General features: G+C 36.1%; 1 protein-coding gene across 5 annotated transcripts in view; it reads right to left on the bottom strand.

Annotated features, from left to right (window-relative positions):
* Nucleotides 1-27,246, bottom strand: part of SKAP2 (src kinase associated phosphoprotein 2) — a 254,523-nt gene that overhangs the window by 17,116 nt on the left and 210,161 nt on the right. For all 5 annotated transcript variants that reach the window (XM_053609546.1, XM_053609544.1, XM_053609543.1 and 2 more), the window contains exon 10: nucleotides 4,635-4,712. In XM_053609546.1, coding sequence (XP_053465521.1) covers nucleotides 4,635-4,712 — 78 coding nt within the window. The remainder of the gene's footprint in view (nucleotides 1-4,634; nucleotides 4,713-27,246) is intronic.

Below are 27,246 nucleotides of genomic sequence, written 5' to 3'. Positions count from 1 at the left end.
AAAAAGAGAATCTGCATAATAGGGAGTCTGACTATTTAGGAAATAGGATGCTACTTTAAAATTCTATTTGTAAGAAAATACAGAGTAGAGAATATACAACCTAGAAAAGTCTCCCCATTAAATTTTTATTTCTAGGTTTCTAAGAATTAAAAATGAGAGAGAGAGATTGCACTAATGTACACAGCTATGATTTAACAATAAAAAAAAGAAAGAAAAAAATCCAAATAAAAAAAAAAGAAAGTTTCTAAGCACATAGGCTTGGCCCTTAAATTATTAAATTTCTGAGAGATGCAATGACTGAATGGGAATAGTAAATATAGTAAAATATTTTTATACCCTTACAAAGTAAAGGGCTATCAAAATAATGGCTGTACATAAAATGGAAAACTTTTCATGGAAGCTCATGTATGAATCTGTGATTCTCTTTAAATGTGAATCTTAAATACAGAAATTAATTACACTGATACAGCTTTTAAATAAAATACAAAAATAAGCATCACAGTGCTATCCACAATTTCATAAGCACAATTTGAAATGTGTATCAATTCTAAAACACAGCTTTACAGGCTGCTAAAATTGCTTATAATCATTCTTTGTTATTTAAATAAGGTCATATATTAATAAATTAAGTTTATAAAATAAAAAAGCACTCATCAAAAAAATAAAATAAAAAAATAAAAATGAGAGAGAGAGAGACAATGGGAGGGGAGAGTGAAGAAGGGAGAGAAGGAAAGAGGGAGGGAGGGAAGAAGGGAGAAGGAAGGAGGGAGGGGAGAGAGAGTGAGGAGAGCTAGCGAGCTCATTGACTTCTTCGCACTAGCATTTGGGCACTCATCACTGATACCAGCAGGGATGTACACACGCCTGGGAATCCAACCAGGAACTAACAATGCTAGGGCCACCCTTCATTACATTTCCCCCCTCCCTAAAACGTGTATTAAGTAAATTTTATAAATGGACACTAGAGGGCACTCTGGCTGGCCAGATCACTCCAAACATAGTCAATTTTTTTTTTAGAAAAAAAAAATCACTTAATAATAAAGTGACTGATTTTCTTTAAAACCCACTTATTTAGACAAATAGAGATTTAGAAGTTGAAACATTCTAGTCAGATTAAATCAACTGCTAAATGGGTCAAATGTTGCGCCCCGAGCAGTCCGTCAGTGTCAGTTTAAAAGTCAGGGAATTAGAGCAAAGACAGGATGACATCATTTCACATGCAAGGCCCTCCCCCACAGCAAGCAGCCAGGAGGCAAAAGGATCTCAATGGCTGTTTTCCCCAGTCAAGGCTCCAGTGTGTTCCCCATGCTGCTTAGCCTTAGACTTAGTCCATAAAGGAAGAAGTAACAAAATTGGGGCTAAAAACTAGAGTAGAGGTTTTGGCTTAGCTATGGCGTCCCACTGGGTTCCCCAGCTGTCCGCGCTGCTCTTCCCTTTTTCAGAATCTCTTTTAATAGTTTTTCATTTTGCAGATTTTTAAGAGGAAGGAGAGAAAAAGAAGGAAAAGAAAAGTATATGGTGATTTCTAACACATAATCCTTATCACTTTGGGGTCTCTCCTCCCCTCGATGCACTTGGTGAAACTCCCATTAACAATAATGGGAGTTACAGAAGCACATGAGGGGAAGCGAGACCCCCACTGTGTGCAAGATGCATTTCTCCCTAGATGTGCATCATGAGCATTTCATTAAATCTCAGTGCTGTAAAGAGGCAACAGACCTCGCGATTTCAGCAAGACTGGGAAAAAGATGCATTTTCAACAGTGCTTTCTATAATCTTGATGATGATGTTACCCAAAGATCAACCTCATTTCTATGTCCCATATGTGAGTTGTTAAGGAATAATTTGTTTATGTCACACAGCTACGTGTACATATGATTTACTATTCTATCTATTTCAGCGTGCAATACTAGTTAGAAAGTAGAAAAATCACAACCAGGCAGTACATGTTTATCAGCTTTACTTTCCTCAGGAAAGTATTGTTTGAATTCTTGATATGAAATCTGGACATAAAAATTAAGAATGGTCTTGGTCCTTAGTGAGCAGCAAGGCCTCTGGTCTACTTCTTGAAATTTAAAGTGTGGGCAAACATACACAAGAAATTATAAGGATAGCTTCAAAAGCATGGTGGGTATACAAAAGTTAACACTGTTCAGCTATATGCCGAAAGACAGTCTATGTGATATATGTATTTTTTTAATGGGATGAAGCATAGCATACATTTGAAACGTAAATTAAGCCTGTTCAGTTGTCTTTACTATGTGGATTAATTTTTCTGTTCTATCTACATCACGTTCTATGTTTTCAAAATTATAAAAAAAAAAAAATCACCAGTCACCTTATTATGTTTCTTGTTCTGAGAGGCATAAATGATTAAAAAAGAAGGTAAGAAGGAAAAAAATAATTTAGCCTGCCTGTGAGGGATTTAAACAATGTACTTCTGCTTATAAAAGCACACAAGAACAGTTCATTGGGCTAATGAATGTTATAAAGTATAAACTAAACAAGTAAACATTGTAGATACCTTATAAAGACAAAAAACATGATAATGACAGATAAGTCACAATCAGATAACAGAGAACTCTCCCTGTTTGTTATAGGTTTAAAAATCATTTTATAAGGGTAAGAATATTCTTGATATTCAAAAAAACTTAAATGACATTTTTCTACACATATCTGCAAGATATATAAACTTGAACATGAAGAAACTTGTAAGCAACATAAGATAAATTTTGTTTTTGCTTACACATTTTACATTAAAACAGATTTTTTTTCTTAGTAAATCAGTCAATGTGAAAAATATATAACATTCTTGAGTAAGGTTAGAAGTTCATGTCATGTGATGCTCAGCAAGATAGTAATACCCTTGTCAACTCACTGCCCTGCGTGGCAAACAAACTTCTAGTGTTACATCTCTGACAGGCTAGGAAAGACCAAAGGTCACTTCTATGCAAAAGCACTAAAACTGTTGCTTGAAAAGAATTTCATGTCAGTAAAGATAAGAATTATTGCAGTGCTTTACAGCTATTGCATGAAAAGCTAGGTCTACTTACTACATTCCTTGGAGAAAAATGGATTTTTTTTCTTTTACCCTCAATGACAAAAATTTGGGAGATGGTTACATTAAAAGGTTTTTTGAAAAATGCAATTGCTTTAAGCTCAAATATTTGTACCTGAAAAAGATTATCTTTATGTGTTTACTTTCTATGTCTGCATTGAAATTTTAAACAAAGAAAACTTCATGTTTTGGGAAGAAGCTTCCTGATCCATAACCCAAGCCATACACACTTAACATTGCTATTGAACACCATGAAGGTTCTGCTAACCCGCAGGGTTTTATAGCTTCATTTTACAGGTCTGATGTGCTAACATCTAATGACTTTGTCCTCACTTCCTTTCTGAAAAGAGCAAACAAAGTGCCTGCAGCAACTTGCTTCTGCTTTCCTGTCCTGGTTCAGAATCAAGTCCCTGTTTCCTTTCCACATGTCACAGTAGGAAGGACTCTGGAAGGCGACTTCCTGAACATACACTTCTTGTCCACCCTGCTTCTGACAGCTCGAAAGAGTGATGTATGGACATATCAGAGAGGGGAAGGTGACCCCAACTCCAGCTTTTTGTACAACATGGGATGAATGACAGACTTTGCCCCAGCTGAAATGTGGCTATGAAGAGGTGTAAAGTCCTGATAAGGAGGAGGTCCTCCTTCTTTCCATGTAAAATAATTGTTGGTTTATCAGAACTAACCTCATGCTTGCACTACAGATAGAGTTTATCTCCTGCTAGTTGGAAATAACAACAAACAAGAAAAGTCCATATCATGTGATTTTGTACATAGAGGGTGCAGTTGTTTTTCCAGTCTCAGCCATAATTAGTACCTAGGGCCATTTGCCAAGTGGAAGTGGATAAGGGGAACATCCTTCCCAGCCTTCTAGGCCACCAGTGTCCTTTTCCACTTTTTAAGCTGCTGTCACTGGACTCTGGCATTTCTTACCCAATTCATTTGCTTTCTGTGTTAATCATATACAATGAAGATATGCATGGCCAACATTTAAACAGGCTGCAGATCAATTAGCGGTCTTAAGTTTATCTGATTTTTATCAAAGAAGACAGAGCTGCGGGTCGATTGTCAGAGCCTGTGTCAAGTTGACCTTTTCAGAGATGTCTACATTGCCAGTCCCCTGGGCAACTTGTTGTCCCCTGTTAGTCTCTGAATGGCAGAAGTCTGTTCTGCTCAGGCACAAAGTATACACAGATGTCTATATTACATTCTTATAGGTTTGACAGCAACTGCATGTTGTATCTATAAACTGTCCTTTAGCAGTGACACTTCCTCAATGATGATAAGCTAATTTATGCAAGTAAATCTCCTTTGTGCAGAAATGAAAGCTAATTGAGTCATTACAAAGTAATTCAGGAAGGAATACCTTGTGTAAATTGGCTTACTTTATAAATCCTTCTCAAGTGGTTTTCATGCATCCTAAATGGGACTAAGCAGCTTACCAGCCATAAGATATCCAGACCAAACACAGCCACTTTGGGAAGCTGTGTAAACATTTTTAGAGCAGCAAAAAAGGGGTTCAGATGAAAGTAAACAAAGCCAAAATAAGATCTCTGGCATCTACACAATTCATTACCTAAGGTGTGGTGGACACTGTCCTGACCCATCTTCCTTTGTTCTTCCATTTTCACCACAGTACTGTCCTCTTCCTCTTCTGTAAACAGACAGTATCAATGACACACTGAAGGATTTCTTTCAGGGGGAACAATACAGCATTCAATCCATTTAAGAGCAGACATTTATATTCTACACCTAGCAGAACCAAAAGTTTAAAACATAAATACAATTTTTAAAGAATGAAACTACTCACCATTCACATTCCTTTTTCAATAATCTAACATTGGACAAATAAACTGCTAGCTATTTTTAAAATGACTTGGTGAAATTTAAGATATATACTAATGCATTGCATATTTTCTTTTAAATATCTATGCATTGCATATTTTCTTTTAAATATCTATAGAAACTTAGGTAGAACAACCTTAAATCCTTAAATATAGGAAATTAACAGCCAGCCTTATACCCATAAACCATATTACACAGTATGGTAGGAGTATCACAGATAAAATCATGGTCCCTAAAATATCAACATAGCAAGGAGAAAATGTTAGACACAGTTAACCTGTAATTTATTGAGTATCAGATATTGTCATGTTTTCTCAGTCATCACAGGAAGATAACCAGAAGGATCCTTGCCCTTCAATATAATTCCTCCCAAATTAATTGAGGACCTACTATGTGTCAGGTACTACACAGATGTTAAGATTTCATAGGCAAGTTATTTTTAAATCCTCATTCTATAGACCAGTTTATTTTTAGAGACTCAAAAAGGTGAAGTAACTTCCAAAGTATATCATTAAAACAAGTTTGTGATTATAAAGTCCACATTTCTTTCCCTACATATAGTCAGCAATTTACTCACTATTCTTTCCACATTCTCCTATCACATTTCGTCCCTAAGTTATGAAGACAAGAAGACAAGATCTAAAGGAAAGTGGGTTAACGGGGCCTTCATCTGACAAGTGAGACTTGCAGTATGGAAGGAGTGTGACAGAGAAACCATCCAGCTGGAGAATACCATGAAGTTTCTGCTGGATGAGAGAATATTTAAATAATGAGAGATGAGAAGAAGAATATTTCTATACAGAGGGAAAGGCATGAACTTTAAAAGAACAAGGCACAGTAACATTCATTTGACTAAACAATATGGTACTCACAAGGGAAGAACATAATACTAGTAGTCTGGGCCAGGTGCTGAGGGGACATGAGAATTTTGTTGTGGATATTAGACTTTTATTTGGTGGGCAATAAAATCCCTAGCAAATTTTTGAGCAAATAAAAGGCGGAACTGAAACTATACTTTGAGAATTGATACCTGATCCCATTGTCTTCTACACACTGGAGGAGGGGCGGGGAAGGGGACTACTACAGATGAAGGGGAAGGAAGTCCTGATCTGAAGCAGCAGAGAAAATGGAAAAAAAGATGGTATGGAAAGATAAAGGAACTGGAATTGATAAGCTTTGTGCCTGAGGATTCGGAGGAATGAGGGGGAAAAAAGAGCAACAAACCAGGGCTTAGGTTTTGAGCTTAGTTAACTGAGAAATGGGCATAATATTTCAGAGGAAAGCTAAGATAATCTGTCTTGCTTGGGAGAACACAAGGAGTTGGGTTTTCAATATAAGGGATTTAGCATGCTGCTGGGACTACCCAGAGAAAATGTCCAAAAGCAACTGAAAAGTATGACAGACCAGTCAGACCAGTATACATTTAGAGGTGTCTCCTGCAAATTTTAAATGGGGAGTCATCAAAATCAGCACTTCAATTAAGCCTGAGAGTTACCATACTTAAAAGACAAATGTAGCTGCTTTGAATTTTTGTAACTCAATTCAAACAAAATAATGAAAGCGCCAATACATTTCTTGTATTAAAAATCACGGCACTTTAGATAATATTGTTGACCCTAACATTCACAAGTTAACATGGTTCTATCAAATAGCAATTGATAAATAGAAAACTTATTAAAAAGTCGAATACTAAATTCCATCTCTTTTCTCTTTAACAATACTTACTTCACTTACTCCATACCTTAAGGACTAGTTATCATAAATGGGTTAATAGGTGTTTCCATATAAATTTTAAAGGGTGAAGGGACATTTACAGTCCTTTAGTCCAGCCTAATTTTTTAAGAGGTGAAGAAGGAAGCTTTTCTTATTTTTCACACTTTCCCTCTCCCTATCACTCACACTCCTTCTTTTCAATTTGGTCACAAATTGAATAATAAGGATTAAATTAAAAAAAAAAAAAAAAACAGCTAGGGGCATTTGTCCTCAGTCAAAAGCCATAACCACATCAATACAGTAAGCACTATTCTTAGCTTTCAAGCAGAGACTGTGGGATTTAGACTCACCATCCAAAGTCAGCATCAAGATATCACAAAAAATTAATAATAATTAAATGAAAAACTTTGCTCTTTGGTATAGTTAACAATAAATTTAGAATAATTTATTACTATGAAATTATTTTTATTTTATTAAAATTTACATGCCTGCAATGTGTGCTCCAGATTGTATATTGGTGTCATAGAACTCTGTCCTTAAGAAACATGTTACTGTCAGAAAAATAGTAAAAATACTTACTTCAGTATCAATATTTACTGTGAAGTATCCAAATTGAAATCCATGTAAGATGCTATTTAATAAGCAGTACTTTGGAAGATGAAACACTCATTAAAAACACTTCTTTTTTTCATGTCAAATCTAGCACTGATATTTTTAGGTCAAAGCCTTATGCATTTCATATTTTTATTGAAACTTAATTTTTCTTAAATTCAAATAACTCATTTCATCTTGGACTAACAATACAAAAGGGCTTCCACATAAAAGACAATAAAATCAAATTTGGTGTGTGTTTTTAAATTTTAGCACCTCCAGTTGAATATTAACTAGAACCAGGCACAAAGGAGATGTTCAATAAATACAGAGTGATAACTGGATTAAAAAATCATGAAAATAAATCTTAACATACTGACAGAATAAAGCACTCCATACCCTAAAAAAAAAAAGTAAGGACAAGTGACAAAAATTCTAGGCAATAATCACCTTCACAACATATTAGAACTACATATACTCACACATTGTTTTATTTATTATTAAACATTTTATTTTGATGTTGAGGCACAATATCATTACATAATACTAATTAATATCTCAAATAGTCAATGTTTGTGAGTTAATATATTCCATTCAACATTTTAATAACAGTAAACAAAAACAGCTCAGCTATGCAGTAAAATCCATCAAACCACACAGATGGTTATAAGGTTTTCATTATGTGGTTTCCATAGCAATCATATTGCAAATCTGGAAGCTTCTTGCAAATAAGCAGCTTGTATTTACATGCCTCTCAGCTGCAGCGCAGAACTCTTCAACATGTGAAGTTGTTATTCCAATCACATATAGTTAGAAGAATCACCAGATTTTTTTTTTGATCAGACAAGATGAAAATAACAATAAAGTGAGCAAAGTGCAGAAGACAATTCAACCATAGTCACCATTTAATAAACTAATCAATGAATACTGGAAATGTTCTGGTTGTCGTCAAAAGGTTTTAACATTAAAATCTGTCAAAAAAAAACAAAACAAACAAAAAAAAATTCCAGAAGCAATCAGATCCTATAGAACGCCAAAGCATACAATGTACCCCATTCCTCTTTTTAACAGACATTTTGCCTTTTTCTAAGTTGAGCAGGGACAGGAAGAATAGCAGGAAATCTGCGTTTTCCCAAATTTTTGGATGACTATCATTTGAAGAAATCCTGTCTGTGGAAAAAGTCAGGACCTTTGTTTTTTCTCTTTTAGATTAATCAAGTTAATTCACAAATTGATCCAGTTCCATAACAGATGGATTAATACCCTAATAAAGATCACAAATCTGTCTAGATATGCAGTTTTTACAAAATGGCTATTTCTGGCTAACTAATTTTCTTATGTTTCGGATAAATAACCGCAAAGAAGAGTAATAAGCAAATGACACATTTAGCTGACACTACTTGAAAAGTCCAAAGACAATTTGTTAGCACCAAGTCAGGAGGTTTGATGTGAACTTCAGGGCAGAGGATTGATTTTATCATTTCTTCCAGGGAGAAGAGGAAGACAACATAAGTATTGAATTGAATGTGAATCTTTGACTCAAAACAATGTTTACCTTTCTCACCAAACACCCTCAGCTTTACTAAATTACAATGTACCTTAAAAGACATAAAACACAGAATCAAAAGTTAAGCTCTGAAATTAAATTTGAGTTTAGATCTCGACTTAACCAGGCATTATTTGATTATGTGGTTATATATTTCTCTCAAGAGAAGTTAATATTTATTGGTTAATGTTCATACTATACGTACTTATATCTATTAAGCAACTAAATTCTCCTAACAATTCCATAAAGTAATGCTAGGTACTTTTATCATCATCATTTTATGAATGCAAAAAATGAAATTTACAGAGCTTGAATAATTTGTCCAGGTTATACATCCTGTTAGTACGTGGCTTTCTTTTTTTCTTGAGTCATAATCTTGCTTTGTCACCTGGGTTAGAGTGCCATGGCATCAGCCCAGCTCACAGCAACCTCAAACCTCTGAGTTTAAGTGCTCCCTTTGCCTCAGACTCCCAAGTAGCCAAAACTACAGGTACCCGCCACAACTCCTAGCTAATTTTTCTATTTTTAGTGGAAATGGGGTCTCCCTCTTGCTTGGACTGGTCTTGAACTCTTGAGCTCAAGTGATCCTCCTGCTTAGGACTCCTGGAGTGCTAGAATTACAGGTGTGAGCCCGGCCCCACAGTATCTCTCTCTTTCCTTTGCTTTTTTTTTTTTTTTTGAGACAGAGCGCCTTTCTTTTCTTTTCTTTTCTCTCTCTCTCTCTTTTTTTTTTTTTTTTTGAGACAGAGCCTCACTGTGTTGCACTCAGTAGAGTGCCATGGTATCATAGTTCACAGCAACCTCAAACTCTTGGGCTAAGCGATTCTCTTGCCTCAGCCTCCTGAGTAGCTGGAACTACAGATACCCGCCACAATGCTCAGCTATTTTTTTTTATATATATATATAGAGACAAGGTCTTGCTTTGGCTCAGGCTGGTCTCAAACCTGTGAGCTCAGGCAATTCACCTGCATCGGGCTCTCAGAGTGCTAGGATTATAGGCATGAGCCACTGTGCCCGGCAGTATCTCTTTCTTGATTTTTATTAAATCCTTGAAGTCACAAATTAGTTGTTTTCTAAAATTTTATTTAAATATTGGCTGTTTGTGGACCTGGAAAACAATTTCACACAGGTAGGCAGGTTCTATACTGTTATAATATGGTGTATGAAGTATATCTTAGGCTAAACAACATTTTTAGTACTGGTTTAGAAACAAGGGCAATTTGGGGTACTCAAAATATGTGGTGGTTTCCTTTTTCCCAGCTTTCCTTCTCCACCCCAAGCTTTTCAAAAACTAGACCACTCCTAAAGCCAGCACACCCTAGCTGATACTTTGAAAATGTTTCTAATACAACTCCTAATGGAAGACAGATCTATTTCTAAGCCACCTAACTTCTTTTCTTTCTCACTTAATTTTTCTTTATTTATTATTAAATCATAGCTGTGTACATTAATGCAATCATGGGGCACCATACACTGGTTTTATATACCATTTGACATATTTTCATCACACTGGTTAACATAGCCTTCCTGGCATCTTCTTAGTTATTATGTTGAGACATTTACATTCTACATTTAGTAAGTTTCACATGTACCCTTGTAAAATGCACTGTAGGTGTGGTCCTACCAATCAACCTCCCTCCACCCATCCTCTCCCCTCCCTCTCTCCCTTCCCCATATTCTTAGGTTTTAATTGGGTTATAGCTTTCATATGAAAGCCATACATTAGTTTCATAGTAGGGCTGAGTACATTGGATACTTTTTCTTCCATTCTTGAGATACTTTACTAAGAAGAATATGTTCCAGCTCCATCCATGTAAACATGAAAGAGGTAAAGTCTCTATCTTTCTTTAAGGCTGCATAATATTCCATGGTGTACATAAGAGAAATGGAGAGCAAAAATGGATCATTCTCTCAGAGAGCTCTGGGATAATTTGAAGAAAGCTAATATTTCGCCTCATAGGAATCCTTGAAAGCAATGAAGTGGCTTCACCAGGCACAGAGGTTCTTCTCCATGAAATTATGAAAGAGAATTTTTCAGACATGTCAAGAGATTCTGAAACTCAGATAGCAGACAGTTTCAGAACCCCAGGACAACTCAGCCCAAATAAGACATCCCCCAGGCACATCATAATTAACTTCACTAAAGTTAATATGAAGGAGAAAATCCTGAAAGCAGCCAGACGTAAGAAAACCATAACCTACAAAGGGAAGAATATTAGAATGACTGCAGATCTCTCTGCTGAAACCTTTCAAGCCAAAAGAGGGTGGTCGTTGACTTTTAATCTCCTAAAACAAAATTACTTTCAACCCAGGATCCTGTATCCAGCTAAACAGAGTTTCATTTATGATGGAGAAATTAAATACTTGAAGGACATTCACATGTTGAAGGAATTTGCCATAACTAAACCAGCTCTTCAGGATTATTCTCAGACCTTTCTCACTTAATTTTAAGGAAAAAAAAAAAAAAAAAAAAGAAAAGAAACATGCTTTGGTGATACCTGTGGCTCAAGGGAGTAAGGCACCAGCCCCATATACCGGAGGTGGTGGGTTCAAACCCAGCCCCGGCCAAAAACTGCAAAAAAAAAAAAAAAAAGAAAACATGCTTAAATGGAGATGGTGAAGGTGAGCCTTTCTACACACAAAGGTCTGAAAGAAGTTGAAGTTCACCTCCATTAAGGAATAATGGGCTATCCTGCCCATCTCATCAAGGATTCAGATCCAGGTTGTTTCATGCAAGATGTCCCTGCTTGGGAGAGGACAAAAGAGACATGGGTAAACAGAAGAGACCACTGGCTAATCCTAGTGGTACAATATAAAAGAAGGGAAAAATGCTGGGAGGATTCACACAAACAGCACCTTTCCCTCTCTTTTCCCATGACCTGTGGCAAGCTACCAACATTGGTGGAAGGGTTGGAAAAGTAAGAGGAGAAGAGTCCTCTTCTTGAGCAAAAGAGTCAAAATTATGACAATGAGGGAAAGTGAGTTCCTCAAGGCATTATAAATCCAGTACTGTTAATAATTTAAATGTGATACCTCTAAAGGATTTTTTCTATTAATTTAATAGATTGACATATTTTATGGCAATAAAATACATATATTTGTAAAGATACAAGGTTTTGCCTTTTAGGATCATGCAAACCTCAAAATGCCAGAAGGGTAAAGACAACTAAGATAGCATACATAGTTAGAGTCATATTTACCATCATGGAAATTAGACTAATTGGGGCCTATTTTTTTTTTTTTTCTTTTAAAGACAGGGTCCCACTCCTAGAGTGCAGTGCATGATCAAAGCTCACAGCAACCTCAAACTCCTGGGCTCAAGCAATCCTTCTGCCACAGCCTCCTGAGTAGCTGGGACTGCAGATATGTAATACCCCACCAGGTTAATTTTTATTTTTTTTAATTTGTAGAGACAAAGTCTCACTATATTGCTCAGGATTGTCTTGAACTCCTGGGCTCAAGCAGTCCTCCCATGTCAGCCTCCCAAAGTGCTGAAAATAGAGGGGTGAACCACCACAAAAACGAGGCCTATAGTTGCAGCTCTAGTTACTCACATAAACTGGGCCCTGCTCCTAATTCTCAGTGACATCTCTGTACTTCAGAGTGGGAAGAATAATACCTATTCCACTGAACTTTAAACAAGGATTTGGGGGAACAATAAGATAACCAGACTTCTCAGGGAAAAAATAAACAATTACTACCAATATCAGGCTTATCACTTTAGGAGCTAGGTGTTTGTAGCATTTTATTAATTTAGCAACCAAGAAGGTTAACATGCTATAAAAGTCAACAAAATAAGCAATAGTTGTTCAGCCAAACAATCTAATTTTCACCTCTGACATTATATTATTATAAGATTTAATATGCAAAGGTTATCATTGTACTTCAAAAGCAAAAGCAAAACCATTAGATTGTAGTAAATTTCTGTACTATAATATTAACGTCAATAATTTAAACTCATTTCTGAAAATGTGAAAATGATGATTTTCACAAAGACATTTGTTAAGATCATGGTTGGGGGCCAGGTGTGGTGGCTCACACCTGTAATCCTGGCACACCGGAGGCTGAGGCAGGTGGATTGCCTGAGCTCAGGAGTTCAAGACCAGCCTTAGCAAGAGTGAGACATCCCCACAACAAAACTAGCTGGGTGTTGTAGGCACCTGTAGTCCCAGCTACTTGAGAAGGTAAAGCAAAAGGATCCCCTGAGCCCAAGAGTTGGAGGTTGCTGTGAGCTATGACGCCATAGCACTCAACCTAGAGTGACAGAGTGAGATGCTGTCTCAAAAAAAAAAAAAAAAGAAAGAAAGAAAGAAAAGAAAAAAGATCAGGGTTGAGATGTTGAAGGAAAGCTAAAACTCAAGCAAAGACCTCATTTGGCAGGATCAGAAAAAAAAAAATCTCTAGAAATCTTAGAAGGGAAAGAAACCTTGGACATAATTTTATTCTATTTCATAAAAGGGGAAGTGTCCTTGGGTGCTGTGTAATTGGACCAAAGTACCAGTCTGTACCCCGCAGCTTCTCCCTGCAACTGCCTTCCGTGTATCATGCACTGGGGGCATTTCTGGGAAAGTCGTCTACTGCTTAGCAAGTACTTCCTATTCAGAAGCTGTTTTCCCCATATTTCATCATCCACAGGCAATTATGGCAGACAAGGAAAGCATATAGGTTCAGAATAAGTTTTAATAGGTCAGAGTCTATTGGTCAGAAGTGACTGTGAGTCAGGAAATTATCCTACTCCTAAAGAGACTAGACACTGGGAAATTATGAAATGGGGCTCTTTCTTGTCTTCATGTATTTTTATTCAATGTATTACATAATATAAAATTCCACTAGCTATCTTATAAAACCCAAATTCTTAGCTTCTTAATTAAAATTTATAACAAATTCTGTTATACAAAAATTATTTTAATCCAGGAAAGTCCAAATAAATTTATTTCCCCATTACAGTGTCCTTTATATCTGGCTCTGGTTTCTGGTACAATTACAGTTTTTTTGTTTTCTTTTTTCATTTAAATTAACTTTTTTCTTATTCTTATTACAAAAGCAATATCTCATTGCTGGAAGTCAGAAAATAGAAATAGGCAATAAAAAAAATTTAATCATCCATGACCACTATTAACAACACCTCTTTCTAGGCTACTTCTATCCACAGATTGGTTTTTCTAGATTCTATTTATAATGGGAATATCTGAAATGCACATATATTTCAACATACTCACATTTCTTATTCCAAATATGAGCATATATGTATTTTATTGTAAACTGTCTCAAATCTTTTATTAGAAAGCAAAATATGTCACCTTAATATTTTGGTTTGTTTTAAATTTTATTAGATAAAAACACTACCTAATGATAAATAGATAGAACTGAGGTTATTTAATTGTAATGTGGCTGTTTTGTAAGGATCTACAACTACCCACTATAACATCTAGGGAAGAAGCAGATACACAGATGCAGAGCTTATTTTGCTGTTTCCTCTGTTTGCCTACACAAACACAGCCTTCCTCATCAGGCACAGCATACCTTAACCTTATCTGCAAGAACCCAAGAAACCCAGTTTCATAAGAGGAATCATCGCCCTTAGAATTACTGGCTCCATATCCCATGTATCAGCAGTGGATTCCAAAATCCTTTGGAGGGTTGTGGGAGATCCATGAGGTCAAAACTATTTTCATAATATAGTAATAATAAAATATTATGTGCCTTTTTCACTGTGTTAACATTTGCAGTGATGTTGTAAAGCAATGATGGGTAAAACTGCTGACACCTTAGCGTAAATCAACATAGTGGCACCAAACTGTCACTGTATTTTTCACTGCCTTGCACTAGCGTTAGAAAAAAGAGTCAGTTGCACTGAAGAACGTCCTTGCTGAAGCAGTGTACTGCGGACTATATTTCCTGGATATTTTTGCCTGATATGTACTCAACCTTGAGTACATATCTTTTTCTATTCTACATGATGAAGTCAGAAGAATAGATAAAGCACTTCTGCTGAACTACCAGATGTGCCAGAATATGAGTGTGGAGCTAAACAAAGTACTTTTTTTTTTTTCATGGAGCATGATTTTTACTTGACTGACAAACTATAGATATTCAGACCTAGGAATTTGGCAGATATTTTCTCAAAAATAAACAAAGTGAGCTTGTCATTCCAAGGAAAACAACTACCAGTATTTGCTACCAATGATAAAATCTGAGCCTTTGAGCAAAAATTGTAATTTTAGAAACTTATGTCTGCCATGTAAGCTTTATAGCTCATTTAAAGGTTTAAATGAGATCAATGGTGCCATAAACGAATTTTTTTTTAATTGTGTCATGATTGCGTTAATATTTGGAAGTTCTGGATAATGTAATGAACTAATATCTTCCAACTGACCCAACATGTGGTGCTCTAAAATCAGGTTTGTGCAAAAGATCCACTCAAAGTGCAAGACAGACCCATGAATTTTAATGTAAAAGAGTATGAAAAGTTCATTGATACGGTTTCTGATTCCACGTTGTACTAACCTTTACCACTTGTCGAGAGTCTTGGTACAGTATCGAAAAAGAACACCTACAATTACCTGCACAGACTATTAAAGTACCTTCCTTTTCCTACTACAGATTTGTAGGAGGTGGATTTTCTTCATATGGTGACTATAGTTAAACTATAACAATTATCACAACAAATTGTGATAGAATCTTCTATCATGAGAGACATTCAAGAAAGCTGGGAAAATGTAAACAATGTCATAATCCTCTCACTAATTTTTTTGGATAATAGTTACTTTTCCTAAAAATAAGCATGTTACATACTATTAATAGATTTACTTCTGTGATTTTAAAATTCCTTTAGAAATGAACATTTTTTTTTAAGTTATCACTTTTAATTTCTAATATGGTAAATAGTAAGAGGCATAACCTATTATAAAAAAGCTTTTGGGGGGGGTCTTAATAATTTTTAAGATTGTAAAGGGATCCTTGAGAACAGTCAAATTTGAGAATGGGAGAATGGCTGCCTTGTTTTAGTTAAATATTTAACCATTCATCCACCATATGAAAATAAAATTGCTATCCTGCTAACCTAGAACACAATTTGATAATTATTTTATATCCCCAAAGCACATAATCTCAGGATTAAATCACACTACACTGCTGACTCATACTGAATTATTGACCAAAATCCCTATGTGTTTTTCCCATTTGCTGCAAAGCCAAGTTTTCCCTTTCTTACACTTGTGCAACTAGATTTTTGGAAGAAATAGGACATCCTATCATATTTCATTCTGTTATATTTGACCTATGATTTCAGTCTATTGAGAGTAGGCTTGTATGTCTTTATTCTCGACAATGATGAATACGTTGAATATGAAAATAGTGAGAATAAATATCCTTTGGGCACAAATGTAGAGTCAGTTATCCAGTGGTTTCCATATGTATAAAGATTTCATAAGATTAAATAATTAAATAGAATGAACAATATTTGATAGCACAACAAAGAGACTATAAACAACAATAAGTTTTAAAATAACTAAAAGAGTGAAATTGGAATGTCCCTAACACAAACAAAGGTTAAATGTCTGAGGTGATGGATACTCCAATCACTCTGATTTGATTAATTCACATTGTATACCTGTATCAAAATATCACATGTCCCTATAAAGGTATAGAACTATTATGAACCCATAATGTTTAAAAATATATATATGTATGTGTGTATATATAAAAGATTTTGAAAGAATGCCGGCCACATGTTTTGCTGAAATTTGGTTCTACGTCTCATCACTTCCTTGAACCCATACTGGGTGCTAATAATTAGCTGTCAACTTCTAGATAGCATAAAAGACTCTCTTTGAGGCAGTGCCTGTGGCTCAGTGAGTAAGGCGCTGGCCTCATATACTGAGGGTGGTGGGTTCGAACCTGGCCCAGGCCAAACTGCAACAAGAAAAAAATACCTGGGCATCGTGGTGGGTGCCTGTAGTCCCAGCTACTCAGGAGCCTGAGGCAAGAGAATCACCTAAGCCCAGGGGCTGGAGGTTGTTGTGAGCTGTGATGCCACAGCACTCTACTGAGGGCAACAAAGTGAGACTCTGTCTCTACAAAAAAAAAAAAAAAAGGACTCCCTTTGATATTTTATGTTAGTGTCTTCTCTGGAGTCCACTTCAAAGTCCCTAAATTATCTAGAATTTTTGAATCCACCTGTAGTGCGGACCAGATGCCCATTTCAGAACCAACTCAGCTATTCCCCAACTGCTGGGGCTCAGGCTGTGGCTGGCTCACAGCTGCATAGCTAAGAATTGCCCTCAACTGCAGGGAATTGCTTCACTCCAGGTTACACCCCTCTCAGAGAACAGCCTGGAGCCAAAGATTAGCTAATGTGAGAATACAGTCCCCTTTGCTTCAATTTAGCACAACCCTGAGAAATCATCCCAGCCAAATCCCGCCTTCTTCACTTTCAGAAGAGGGTGTGTTCCAAGATCACTCACCCATAAACTTTCCAAATGCAACTGTTTTTAGAGTCTGTTTAAAAAAAAAAAGAAATTAAGAATCTGTTTCAAGGGAACCCCACTTAACATACTGTCTACTCTTTTTGAGAAGTTCATAATACAAATGCTAGAATTTAGACTTCTAATATCTCATCTTTGATGTTTCCCTCAAAATCAGTACAAGTACTTTAATGACTTCTGTTTACAAGTTCTCTGGTAATGCACTGTGGTTTTACCTGGGCCAGAAGACATATTTTACTCATCTTCAAGACACAGTTCAATCTCCAGTTTAGGAAGGTTTAATAATCACTTCTGGCAGCTTTGTGCTCTCACAGACTCGGAGCAGGCTTCCACCATCACTCAACTCCTCGGTACTGCACTTGTCTACTTTTCCTCCTGCTATGAACTCTCCAGGGGCTTATTAAAAAAAAGGTTTCCAAGAATGTTTGTTGAATGAAAACAAAAAGGATTTTGGTTAGCTAGGTATTTTATTTGAATCTTTGCCAATCCTGGGCTTCTGTTCTCTCTTACCAATCTTAAGAATTGGAGACTAATTCTTAGCAGAAAAGAAGCAAATAGAAACTGAGCTCTTTTCTCTGAACTACCACCCTTATTAAGTTTTTAAAACAAACAAAAACACATAGCTATCATGCATTTTTATTTTTATCATAATTTATAAATGTAAGCTACTTTTATATTTTCTTTCATTATTTGGCCATTTCATTGGTTAATACATGCCCCTTTATATAAGTTCCATCCATTTAATCGATACTAGCACAAAGACACTGATGTATTTTAGTTTCTCCCCCTATTTTTCCTCATTGGGATCATTCACAATTAAAATGTGAATGGCATTTTAAAATACTTGTTTGTCTAAAGAGTAGCAATAAAATATCTACTTCACAAACTTAAATACAGGAACGAAGTTTCAATGGACAGTGATTATAAAATTCACTCATTCTGTCTGCTATATTATTTAATTCTGATAAAATGACATACTGCCTAAAAAACAAAAAATAAAATACTTACTGGTCTTCAGAACTATAAATTTGTGCCTCTTCTTCCTCTGAATTTTCTGAAATCTGCCTTTCTAAAGTCTAGGTAAACATGTCTGACTAATGGCCAGTCTTTTCTTCACTGGCTATCATGGATTCCATGATGACATCTGCTTTTGTCCATTTTTTTTCCAAAATTAAATGTGGATATGGCAGCAGTTTCCCTATTTATTTCCTATATCCTTCAGCCTCACTCATTTTTTAATATGCCTACTTCCATATTTAAACTACATCTAAAGAAAAAGATGCAATGTTAATGACTATTGCCTTCTCTCCTTCTCTATATTTTCAGTGTCAATTCTTCTTAATTGAATATTTCTAGTTGCTGACCATCATAATCCTTGGTTCTGTGTGTCCCAGCCAGTAAGAAGCCAAAGAGTGAGGAGAGAGTCACTCTCAGTCCTCTGTGCTTAGTTGTGCTTAGTTGGCTTTACCCCATGGTAATGGCTACCACCTGCTTATGTGTAGCAGGCTTCACTCCAAGGAATGAAAGGGATCAAGCACATAATAATAAATATTCAACATTTATATAAATATTCAACAGTTTTCAAATAATATCCCCACTTGTATTTTTCTATTATCTCCACACATTTCCTCTACACTATGGAGCTTCCAGTTGGGAATCAGATACTATTAGCCACATCGAAATCCCTGCATATCACCAAGATGTGTTTTACCTAGAGTAGTAGTTCTCAAACTTTAGCAGGGATCAGAATCACCTGGAGGGCTTGTTAAAACCCAGATTGCTGGGCCTTGCCCAAATCCTGCTTCAGTGGATTTGGGGTGAGTCCAAGAATGTGCATTTCTAATAAGTTCCTAGCTCATGCTACAGGTCCCAGGACAACATTTGAGAAACAACTCAGAGCCATATCTTCTAAGGCTTTCTTTTACATAAGAATTCAAAATTTGAGTGTTCTATCATTATTTGAACTTAAGTTAATTAGAACATTTTATTTTCATTTGGGCGAAGTGGCTCACACCTGTAATCCTAACACTCTGGGAGACCAAGGTGGGTGAACTGCTAAAGCCTAGGAGTTCAAAACCAGCCTGAGCAAGAGTGAGACCCTATTTATTTCTACTAAAAATAGAAAAATTAGCTGGGTGTTGATTGTGGCACATGCCTGTAGTCCCAGCTACTCTTGAGACTGAGGCAAGAGGATTGCTCAAGCCAGTGTTTGAGGTTGCTGTGAGCTACAATGACATCATGGCACTCTACCCAGGGGAACAGAGGGAGACTCTCTCTCAAAAAAAACCCCAAAACAAAAAATCCCATTCTATCTTCAAATATCATTTGTGTATTAAGTTTCAAAATGTATGTATATCTCACTAAATAATACCAAAGTAAAATAAATTATAATGGAATCAGGCAGGACTTCGTCCCATATATGCTCTCAAAAAGTACAATGGAATGAATATAAATGCTAACAGAATTCCTATTCTACAAGTTTGTGTTACCTTCTTTCACTAGCTGTATAAACTTAGATAAGCTCTCTGGACCTCAATTCTCTCTTCTGGAAAACAGACATATAAAATCCACTTTACAGAATTGTTGTGAGCACAAAATGAGGTGAAGTAGTCAACACAGCACCCACCACATAGAAGATTTTTAACAGTGATTATAATAATGATTATCAAGCACCACTAGGAACTATATAGTTAATTCTCATTCAAAACCCTATGAAGAATGTTTGCCCTCATTCTCATTTTATAGGCGAAAAGACAGATGCATAGGAACAAGGGTTTCTTGTATACAGCTATAATAAGTAGGATTAGGATTTGAACACAGGCAGTCTATCTACAGAACCCAAGTCTGAAGAACTATGTTTACTTTTGTTTTTTTCCTTTCTGGTGTAAGACCCGGCACATATTACTTTTTCTTATATTTGTTAATTAATTAAATAGGACTTTAACCTATTGTCATTACATGCAGCTTATGAGAAACTTAATGTCATGATGTCATATTGACATATATTCTTATTTTTAATAATAAGAGTATTATTTTTAATCCTCTTCAATGATAAAAATAACTTGTCTACCTGACCATCTTAAAAAAAAAAAAAAAACAAAACAAAAAACCTCCCTTGAAATCACTATACTCTGCCGAAAAAAAGGGAGAAGAGTCAGGGTTATAATGGCTACAGAAAGTGAAAATCTTGGCATTTGCCCCTTCCATTTTTCTTTCAGTTGGAAGGCAACTTGTAAATGGAAAAAAATCATTTCCCATCACCTCTCTCCTGGAGACTGAATATGATGAAAAACAGAGTAAGGCCACTTTCTAGAGCAAGTAGAGCTGAAAGCAGCTTCCATCTTAGCCAGGAGCCTAAAAAGATTGATTAATCCTGAATAAGATAGCTATAGTTTTTTTTAACAGATTTAATTATTGTAAGACATGAAAAATACAGCAAATTAAAGCACTTTTTGTAATACAAAAAGAATGGCACTCTCAAAATACAAATTTCCATGTAACCTATGAGGGACAGTAAATAGACTTTAAAATTATGTATTTATGATGTTTTCAATTTTAAGGTAAGAAGTATTTTCTTGACATAGAAATTTATGAAAAAATGTTATAATCCCTGGAAAAGGAAAAATTTTCTAGAGTGAGGCTATTTCTAAAGAAAGGGGCTGCCACTTTAAAGAAAGATGGAGACATAGCTCTACTATGAAACTAATTTATAGCTTTCATATGAAAGCTATAACCCAATTATAGGATGGGTGGAGGGAGGGTAATTGGTGGGACCACACCTACGGTGCATCTTACAAGGGTACATGTGAAACTTACTAAATGTAGAATATAAATGTCTTAACACAATAACTAAGAAGATGTCAGGAAGGCTATGTTAACCAATTTGATGAAAATATTTTAAACTGTATATAAAACGAGTGTATGGTGCCCCATGATTGCATTAATGTACACAGCTAAGATTTAATAAAAAAAAAAAAGAAAGAAAGAAAGAAAGAAAGATAGAGGCTGCCAAAAGAAGCAAGTAGAGCCTGCAGGAGGACGAAGGGAGGATTAGGTATGTAAAACTCATGTGATGGAGGTCTTGGTATTCATTCCTGCAAAGTAGTATTTGATGTCCTTCAAAGTACATATACAAATTTGAGCTTAAAAATCAACACACTTGTTCAGTTTTGGCCCTCTAAATGGATAGGTTGAACTCTCATTTGCAAAGTTTCTCTTACTTGGATTCTACAAATAAAGCCAACATAAACAAATATCTACTCTTAAATAAAAGACTCTGTGTATTTTTAATGTACATGGTAGGCAAACCAGATCTTACTTTTTTAAGGTCTCACCCACAAATAAAGTAAATTATCTACTCTGGGAAGACAAATCCCTGCTACCTTAGAGGCCTAGAGACTGTGCAGTGTCAATGCCCCAAAACTAACTCCTAGCCAGTCTGCGTATGACAAAGCATTTTTACTTTGTCATCTCAAACCACAACTGTTCAGATATTAAAAAAAAAAAGTTAAATACAACATTTTATAAATATTTCCTGGCATTTTTAGTTTAAATAATATTACGCTATAATTATGTATATTAAAATGCAATGTAGCATTTTAATTCCATCTAATTAAATAATGCAGTCAAACATGTAAATTTAATGGCAAGCCCAACTATAGTAGTTAATTAAAGGGTCATTCAGTGTTTATTGTCCTTGCTTAGAGTAAATCACTGATTTAAAGAGAATATATGAAATGATATACTAACTTTCCTGAACAGTTTACTTAGGAGAATGGTGTTAACTATTTGAATGCAGTTTAATTGCATGGCTTATTTATAAAATTACAGTAGTTATCAACTAGTGATAGAATTCAGGTAGTTTTATCATAAACAGTTTTATCATATGATCCTTTACTTAGCTTTAGAAACTAATTTCTGGATTTAAAAACTCAAGAAGAAAAATTATTTCAATATAGTTCAATTGAGTGAGGAAATAGAATACGCTACTTGGCATGTGTCCACAGGAAAAGTCTGGCTCCCAGATGCTTCTTGCCAACCCACAGGGGATTCAACAATGTTTAAACAACTGACAATGTGCACTCATAGCACTGATGACATAGTGACCAAAAATTCAGCAGGAGACTGTCTCCTGGGTATTTTCATATATGGAAAAGTAAAATCAAAAGAGAACAAATCACAGACCCACGCATACATCCTTTCCAAACCAAAAGATTCAACACATTTTAGTTAGGGTTCTTTACAGTAGATGTCACCAAAATGACATGAACATTTACAAATAAGCCTTGTACCACTGCAGGAAAAACAAAGCATATCAATGTTTTTTATTGTATTAAGTGTTCTTGAAAATGAGAAATAAAACCCTAATTTGGTTATCTATATTGAAAATCCAAACTCTTTTTCTAGCAAATAGATTGTCTCCATAGCTTGTTCATTATAATCTTACTGTTTATATTAATACACATGACTTCCTAAAACCTATACCTGTTGCTACCAAGAGTGTTTCTATTAGTTTGAATCAAATGAAATTGCCAATATTTTCCCATTTTTGGTCTTTAAAAATAATAATTTTACAGATTCAAGGGTAAAATAAAACTTTAAACTTTGAACACCAAAGTGTTAGCCTAATTTTCTTCAATACATAACACCATGCTTCTTCATAACTGGCCCTCAAGTATGTCATTTAACTAAACAGTCTTCTTTCCAACCAGGAATATTTTGAGTAAAATCTATATCCTATGTAGGACATTCAAGCATAAACAGATATTGTTAATATTTATTTTTTTTTTTTTTTTTTTTTTTTTTTTTTTTTGTAGAGACAGAGTCTCACTTTATGGCCCTGGGTAGAGTGCCATGGCCTCACACAGCTCACAGCAACCTCCAACTCCTGGGCTTAAGCGATTCTCTTGCCTCAGCCTCCCGAGTAGCTGGGACTACAGGCGCCCGCCACAACGCCCAGCTATTTTTTGGTTGCAGTTTGGCCGGGGCCGGGTTTGAACCCGCCACCCTCGGTATATGGGGCCGGCGCCCTACCGACTGAGCCACAGGCGCCGCCCTATTGTTAATATTTAATATACAAAATAAGCTGTCACAAATGTAGCCAACAGTGAAAAAGCCCCAATACAAATAGAATTTGTGTGGTTTTTTTCCTATTTCCAGATGACAAATTTCTTTGAGACGATATTCTTTCTCTTAATCACAAACAACTTCTGTCACATAATGTTTATGTCATGTAACCTTTGCAAATGAATAGTGCAAAAATTGGCTGACTTTCCGGAAGAGAAAATGATTGATTGGCACAAGGAATAAAATAAGTCCTCTAAATTAAAAGGATTTCAGTTGATTGAAATGGCAGCCACATTTTTAAGACATATTCTAAAGCAACCACATTAACCTGATTTGACATGACTTCAAATGCAAAAGGTTTACTCTTAGTTTATAAAACCAAAGTGTACATTTGGATTTGGATGGGTCTCTATTTTGATATATTTTTGAATAATTCTTTGTATATACAAATATCATTTTTACCCAAGTATTATAGTATTAAGCAGCTACTTAGGATCACTTACTTCATAAATTCAGCAACCATTTAAGATGTCTTCCTTCATAAATTCAATAAAAATTTCTTCTTGTTAATAAGTAATTGATATTATGAGTATAAAGCCCCTCGGTCTCTTGAGACAGGATATTGGATACCTAGTATAGAGCCTTTTCTAGAGTACATACACAAAATTTTGTTTATTTAACTTGAATTATAGCTTATAAATCAAGCACTTAAAATTAAGTCTCTGTTGTAGTGTTTTTGCAATAATCGATCACTTATGGCAACATTGTCGACTAAGCAGAAACAGTGTTTTGCCCACTTGTTCAAAGTAACACACTGACCATTTGCAGGGTGGGCTTGAGCATGGACTTTTAACATCTTCATGTACAGAAGATAAGGATTTGGGCCCAGAGAAGCACAGAGAGCCAAGTGAGACCCCCACCAGCTCAGGCAAGCCACAGGAGCTTTCTGTCTTTCAGGCCTGGGGTGATGGGGTAAGGGAACCTTCCCGTGAGAAATTAAAACCCCAGGCCTGAATGTGAGATCCAAGTTTGTACTGTCCTCAAGTATAGCATTCCTAAACCAAGAAATTTAACAAAAAAATTGTGAAACCCCTCAGGCTCTGGCAAATGCAAAACCCTTCTTAGGAGAAGCACTTGAGAGAAGGGCAGGGAGACAAATCTGATAAGCTTGCAGAACAAGGGAGCTAGGAGGAGAGACTTCCAAGGAAACAGGCAACTCCTGCCTGGCCAGCTCTAACAGAAGTCAACAAGAATGCTGCAGGAGTGCAGAGGAGTGCTAAGGGAAAAGTGAATCTTTATTTTCATAGCTTTGCTAAGCTAGAGATTCAAAACACATATTACACTAGTCAGGTCCTTTCACTTTCACCAAGTGAAGGATTGATCCCGCGTGAATATTTACTGGGGCTTTGGACCATCTGGTTTTTAATGTTTCAAGCAATGGGGTTTCTTCTACCACTTCCATTGGAAAGTCTTTTTTGGTTATTGTTGGGGCAAAAAATAAAGAAGTAATAAAAAAAATTTTTGAGTTTAGATGTAAAAGGGATTTGGGAGGGGTTTTTAAAGTCTTTTTTCTTATTAACTCTTTAGTTTCTTAAAACCTTTCATGAATATAAATTCCCCTCTTTCCCTGCAACATTGAATATTCATACTATAATCTGGCCTTCTTTCAAATATACTAATAGTTACCCATCTAAACATTTTTTTTTTTGCAGTTTTTGAACGGGGTTGGGTTTGAACCCACCACCTCCGGTATATGGGACTGGTGCCCTATTCCTTTGAGTCACAGGTGCTGCCCTCATCTAAACATATTTAAAACTCCCTGATGTTAATCCTCCCACCTTCTGCTTCAGAATACCCTACAGGTGGTTTTCAGAACCACAAATTGCTCACTGGGTATGGGGGGGCACCAAATAAATAGGCTCTTTCAGATTATCTCCTCTACCCCCCCCCCACAGACTTTGCTTGTATCTTTGTTTTTTATCAGTCTGTCTTTAACCTCTGGTTACTTTTTCATAATCATTTCTTATTGTTAATTTTTAGTATTTATTTCTATTTGACAGACTCTGGGTCACGGCCAATCCTGTATCCCCAGTGTCTAGTACAGTGCATGATACAGAAGAGCTGCCTATAATCGTTGCATAGATAATTGAATGGCTTACATAAAAGTTGAGTTTTTTTCATTTTACTTTTCTCATTTCATGTTTCATTTTCTTCAGTCTTTCTTTTCAGTTTATTTATTAGAATTTTAGGTGATCTCTACTTGGGAGGTCAAAGCGGGCAGATTGCCTGAGCTCATAGGTTTCAGACCAGCCTGAGCCAGAGAAAGAACTCGTCTCTTAAAAAAAAAAAAAAAAGAATAGCCGGGCATTGTGATGGTCACCTGTAGTCCCAGCTACTTGGGAGGCTGAGGCAAGAGAATCACTTAAGCCCATGAATTTAAGGTTGCTGTGAACTGTGACATCACAGCACTCTACCAAGGATGACAAAGTGAGACTCTGTCTCAAAAAAAAGAGGCTCAAAACCCATATTTAAAAGTTGTCTAGATATGTATCTCTATATGTTTTGGGGTTATCATCTTTTACAGTTATGTCATAAGCAATATGGGAAGAGATGATATATTATTAAGGATAAAGATGACCTTCATCTTGACCTACCTGGCTAGGTTTCCAGGAAGAAATGAGATGCAAGGTAACTTTTGAAGGAAAAGGCTGACCTTCCCTGAAGGCTGACCAGGGAAGTGATATGAGGTAATCTGGTGATGAGACAGTATAATAGGCAACGTGGAAACAGGAGCAGGACTCCTACTAAGCAGGGGCTGAGAAAGGAGCCAGCTTAATTGAAGGAAAGGGTGTGGAGTAGAAAAGGGAAACTAAGGACTTCAAAGTGAGCCATGGCCAGAACTAGGAGTGAGCAAACTGACTCTTGACCACAGCCTTCCTCTTTTCTAGGCTCTCCAATGATTCTTTATCCCCCTTGAATCAAAGTAGTGGTTTAAAAGATAACTTTTAAACATTTTCCCAAAGTATTTATCTAATCATTGATTCTTAACCTTATATCACCACCTTTTAAAATGCTGTGCAACTTTCTATATCTGAGTTTATTTTTAAACATAAAATTCGAGAGAGGGGGAGACAAGATGGCGGACTGAAGCCAGCTTTCAACAAAGGCTCCCGTCCAGAAGGAGAGTTAAGGGACAGGAATTTAGTAAGTATCCTGGTGGACTTGAGCCTCACCAAGAGAGAAGGCTGAAGAACGCACATCAACACCGCTGAGGCAAGTTGTGATCACAAGGACGCAAACAAAAGCTGAGACTTCAAGCCAGAGTAGAAGTTGCAATAGGATCGAACAGAAACCAGCTGAAAACAAGACAGAACCACTTTGCTCCACCACACCAGACAGGGCCCCAGTTTCTCAGGCCACAACACTGTACGGGCCCTCGATAAAACCCCAGGGGAAAAACCAAAGGGAGTAAACCATGGGGCGGAATCAGCGGAAAAACTCTGGTAACATGAATAACCAGAATAGATCAACCCCCCCAAGAAAAGATACGGCAGATGTGATTGAAGATCCCATTCATAAACAACTGGCTGAGATGTCAGAAGTCGAATTCAGAATTTGGTTTGCAGACAAGATTAATAAAATGGAATTAGGAATTCGAGGAGAAATTCAAAAATTGTCTCAAGAATTTAACGAATTTAAAGACAAAACCACCAAAGACTTAGACACACTGAAACAAGAACTTACAGCCCTCAAAGATATGAAAAATACAGTAGAATCCCTCAGTAACAGAATGGAGCAAGCAGAAGAAAGGATTTCTGACATTGAAGATAAAGTCTTCGAACGCTCCCAATCTCTCAAAGAGGAAGAGAAATGGAGAGCAAAAACGGATCACTCACTCAGAGAACTCTCAGATAATTCGAAAAAAAACAACATAAGGGTTA

This window comes from Nycticebus coucang, chromosome 11, assembly GCF_027406575.1.
Source record: "Nycticebus coucang isolate mNycCou1 chromosome 11, mNycCou1.pri, whole genome shotgun sequence".
Classification (NCBI taxonomy): Eukaryota; Metazoa; Chordata; class Mammalia; order Primates; family Lorisidae; genus Nycticebus; species Nycticebus coucang.
The sequence above is the reverse complement of the archived record's forward strand: the minus strand, read 5'-3'. Positions and strand labels throughout refer to the sequence as shown.